The sequence below is a fragment of the Pteropus vampyrus genome, unplaced genomic scaffold, assembly GCF_000151845.1.
Source record: "Pteropus vampyrus isolate Shadow unplaced genomic scaffold, Pvam_2.0 Scaffold291, whole genome shotgun sequence".
Lineage (NCBI taxonomy): Eukaryota > Metazoa > Chordata > Mammalia > Chiroptera > Pteropodidae > Pteropus > Pteropus vampyrus.
The window spans coordinates 178,835-182,227 of record NW_011889072.1 but is presented as its reverse complement, the minus strand read 5'-3'; the positions used below and the strand labels follow the sequence as shown (position 1 = coordinate 182,227).

Genomic DNA, 3,393 nt, shown 5'->3' with positions numbered 1-3,393 from the left:
CTGGCCCACTGCTGGTCCTGCGGGGCTCTGTGCCTGGGTCTGGCCAGTGGCTTGGGTAACGTGCCACTTCCAACCAGAGCATGTCGTCTGGTCATAAGGCCCTGCTGGCCTGAGCCCGAATGACCATGGGGAGCGGAGCCTGGCGGCCACCCTGCATCAACTCACTGGCTGCATCACTCCCCTGCCAGCCCAGCTGTCCTTCGTGGGAACACCGAGTCCCTGCCCCTCAGTGCCCGAGCCCACCTGCACCCAGCTGCCACCGCACCCAGCTGCCACCGCACCTACGCTGGTGGCCGTCCAAGCCCCTCTGGACCCTCCGAGACAGAGCGCACCCCACCACTCACCCCTGCCTTCACCAGTTTGGGACGGGGGACCACCACTGAGAAAGTCCCCGAGTGAGGGTGCTAATGAGTGGCTTCCTTTGCTTTGGTGTTCGAGGGTTCTGGCTGAGAGGCTGGGAAGGGCAGTGTGGCCTGCCATTGGTCCTCAGAGCCCCGGGCGGCAGGGCGAAGCTGGGATGGCCAGGAGCGGCTGGAGTGTGGAGGAAGACCCTCGGCCGTGCAGCATGTCTCTGCCTCTGGCCAGGGGGCCATGTGTCGGAGGACATGCTGTGACCAGCTGCCAGCCCCACCCCAAAGCAGCCGGGCAGACGCAGAGGACAGGAGTTGGGAGGAACAGGCTTGGAGGTCGCTTTCAGAGTGGAGGTTTAATGGGACAATCGTGGTGACCCTGTGGCAGTGGTCCACTGGGTGGCCCAGCTCTGACCACTGGGGTCCCCAGGCCTGTCCCAGCATGGTGGCCTACGAAGAGCACTAGCACCACCTGCCCTTCCCCTGGGCTCCCACTGAAGCGTCCCAGGGCAGCCCTGAGGCAGGCGTCCGGTCCTGCTCCCAGAGCCAGGACCCCGTGTTCCCTGAGGGGCAAAGGCTTTCCGGGGGTCCCTCCCCAGGGACGTCCACCCTCCTCGATGTCCCCTGCCCCCACACGGAGGGCACATCTGCATCCTTGTTCTTCTGCCAGGGGCCAACCCCAGAGGCAGGGTGCGGGGCTCCGCGGGGAGGAGGGACACAGTCGGGCAGCACGGCCCCAGCCTCCGGCGGATGTAAGGCACAGTGTGGTGGTTGCCAGCGGACAGCGGGGCCGTCACGCCAGGGGCAGCGCCCGGCAGTCAGTGTTGAGACAGGAGGGCGTGGTGTGCGCCGGCCACTCGGGGGCCTGCAGTGCAAGATAGCTGAGAGGTCGAGGTCCACGGGGCTCGGCTGGCCACAAAGGGTCCCTGGGAGAGCCCGCAGGGGGCGTGGAGGCCCGGGTGGAGCTCGTGGCCGGAGAGACACGCAGTCATGGCAGGCCAGGGCCGCGGAAGGCACAGTGGTGGTGTCCGGGGGTTCAGGGCTAGGCAGACACGTTGACGTCCCTGAGGGAGATGGCGCTGCTGGGAGCCTCGTCCCCGAGCAGCAGGGCGGGCGGGTCGGCGTCCGTGTCCGCTCCGGCGCCACCCTGCTCAGCGCTGGGCCCCAGGCCCTGGGACAGGATCTGCTGGATGGTCCTGCGCAGGTTGGGGTGCAGCCGTCCCTGCGTCTGGTAGAAGACCTCCAGGGCGAAGGACTTGAGGGCACCGGTGCAGAGGTCCTCGTACAGCGGGATGGTATACATGCGGGACATCTGCAGGCGGGCGGGGCAGGCGTGGTCGCACGGCTGCACCCACGGTGCCGCTCACCCTACCTCCACGGGCCTCCCCCAGGGCCCGTCTCCAGAGGGCCTGGGCCAGGGGCACTGGCGGGGGACAGGGCGGAGAGGCCCGGGACCCTCGGGCTCCAGGATGCGGACACACTGGTGCCCAGGCCAGGAGCCCAAAGGCCCACAGGCCCAGGGCCGGGCGTGCTACACCCCCAGACTCTGCTTGTCCCCTCCAGACACGTGTCCCTAGGCTCTCCCCCCGGAGCACACGCCCTGCTGCCACATCCTCCCCGCCCTGCCCTCCGCGACGGCCAGTCTGCGCGGCCGGTCCCGGACGGCCGGTGGGGCAGGTGCAGCGGCCGCACCTGGCTCTCCAGAAAGCGCCGCACGCGGTGGAGGTCGGGATAGTAGTCGTTCCGGACCACGATCTGCAGCCAGCGGATGCGGATCTCGGCGTTCATGGAGTCCAGCAGGGAGGAGTAGCACTGTGACAGGCTGGTCACCACCTCTGCGGGGTGCAGCGCATCAGGCCCGGCAGGCACGCCCCCTCACCCGCCCCGCCCCCCCTACCGCCCGGCAGCCTCGGGACCCACCCTGGGGCAGTGGGGACCCGTCCAGGAGCCGGTCCAGGAAGAGCGCCGTCTGGAAGGTCCTCCACTTAGAGATGTCGATGGCGCTGGCCGAGGCGGCGGCCTGGTCCAGGGGCTCGGCGGTCCACAGCCGGAACAGGGCCTCCACGGGCCGGGTCAGGCTGGAGCCCTGAGACAGGTCTGGCTCGGCCAGCGGTGGGCCGGTGGCATTGAGCCAACGCTCAAACTCCAGACCTGTGGGGAGGCATGACCCTGGGCTGGGGAGGGGGCTGGCCGGGAGCCCCCAGCTCCAAGAGTGTCCCTGACAAGCTGCTCCTGGGCCCGGGAGCCACCGGTGCAGGGGCAGTTCGGGGACGCTGGCGTCAGCTAGAGCACTCGCCACTTCAAGCCACTGGAGTGGCTTCTGTGAAGGGGACAGGGGGGCCGGAGGCTCGAGCTGCTGACTGAGGGACCCCACCTGCTCCCTACTCTGGGTACTTCAAGTGCAACCTCAGGGCTAGGAGCAAAAGCACAGTCCTGTTCTGAAGCCCTGGCTCTGGACAGCTGGGGGCCGGCTCTGCCCGCATCCCAGCCCGCAAAGCCCAGCCACTCACAGGGACACCGCACAGCCCGCCCGGCCTCACCTCTGCCCGCCAGCCTCTTCTATAGGTCAGACCCATCCCATCTCTCCTTCGGCCCCAAGCCCTGGGAACCCCTGGGACACCATGACGGGTGTCGCACAAGCAGGCCGGCGGGCTTCGGCCAGTGGTGGGGGCAAACCTCCCTCCACCAGCCAACCCTGTCCCGGGCCCTTTGCACGCACCGTCTCCATGGCCTATTTCCTGGCACTGCCTAATTAGCTCAGCTCGGCCTAAGTGTCACCTCCCCACGCCCATCCCCCGGAAGCCCTGGGACCCCATCTGGCTGGGAAGCACACTCTCCTCTCTGCCCCCATGGTCTCTCAGCCTGAGGCCCACACTGTCCAGCAAAGGTTGTCTGAAGGAAAGAGGAGCTTCCTCCAGGCAGAGGGGGCATCTCGTGCAGCAGCCCCCCTATGTACACCCGCTGCTCCCATAGCGGCCAGCAGGACGTGAGGGAGGCGGCGGGCCTCACCTGCCCGGCAGTCCACGCTCTGCTCCTTCAGCTC

The 3,393-nt window shown here is 68.3% G+C and overlaps 1 protein-coding gene across 1 annotated transcript in view; it reads right to left on the bottom strand.

Moving 5' to 3' along the window:
• Nucleotides 1-686: 686 nt before the first annotated feature.
• RNPEPL1 (arginyl aminopeptidase like 1) overlaps nucleotides 687-3,393 on the bottom strand; it is a 5,751-nt gene continuing 3,044 nt past the window's right edge. The window contains exons 8-10 of the mRNA XM_011376283.2: nucleotides 2,271-2,501; nucleotides 2,043-2,185; nucleotides 687-1,662 (exon numbers count right to left, since the gene is read on the bottom strand). Of these exons, the coding sequence (XP_011374585.2) occupies nucleotides 1,393-1,662; nucleotides 2,043-2,185; nucleotides 2,271-2,501 (644 nt within the window). The 3' untranslated portion in view covers nucleotides 687-1,392. The remainder of the gene's footprint in view (nucleotides 1,663-2,042; nucleotides 2,186-2,270; nucleotides 2,502-3,393) is intronic.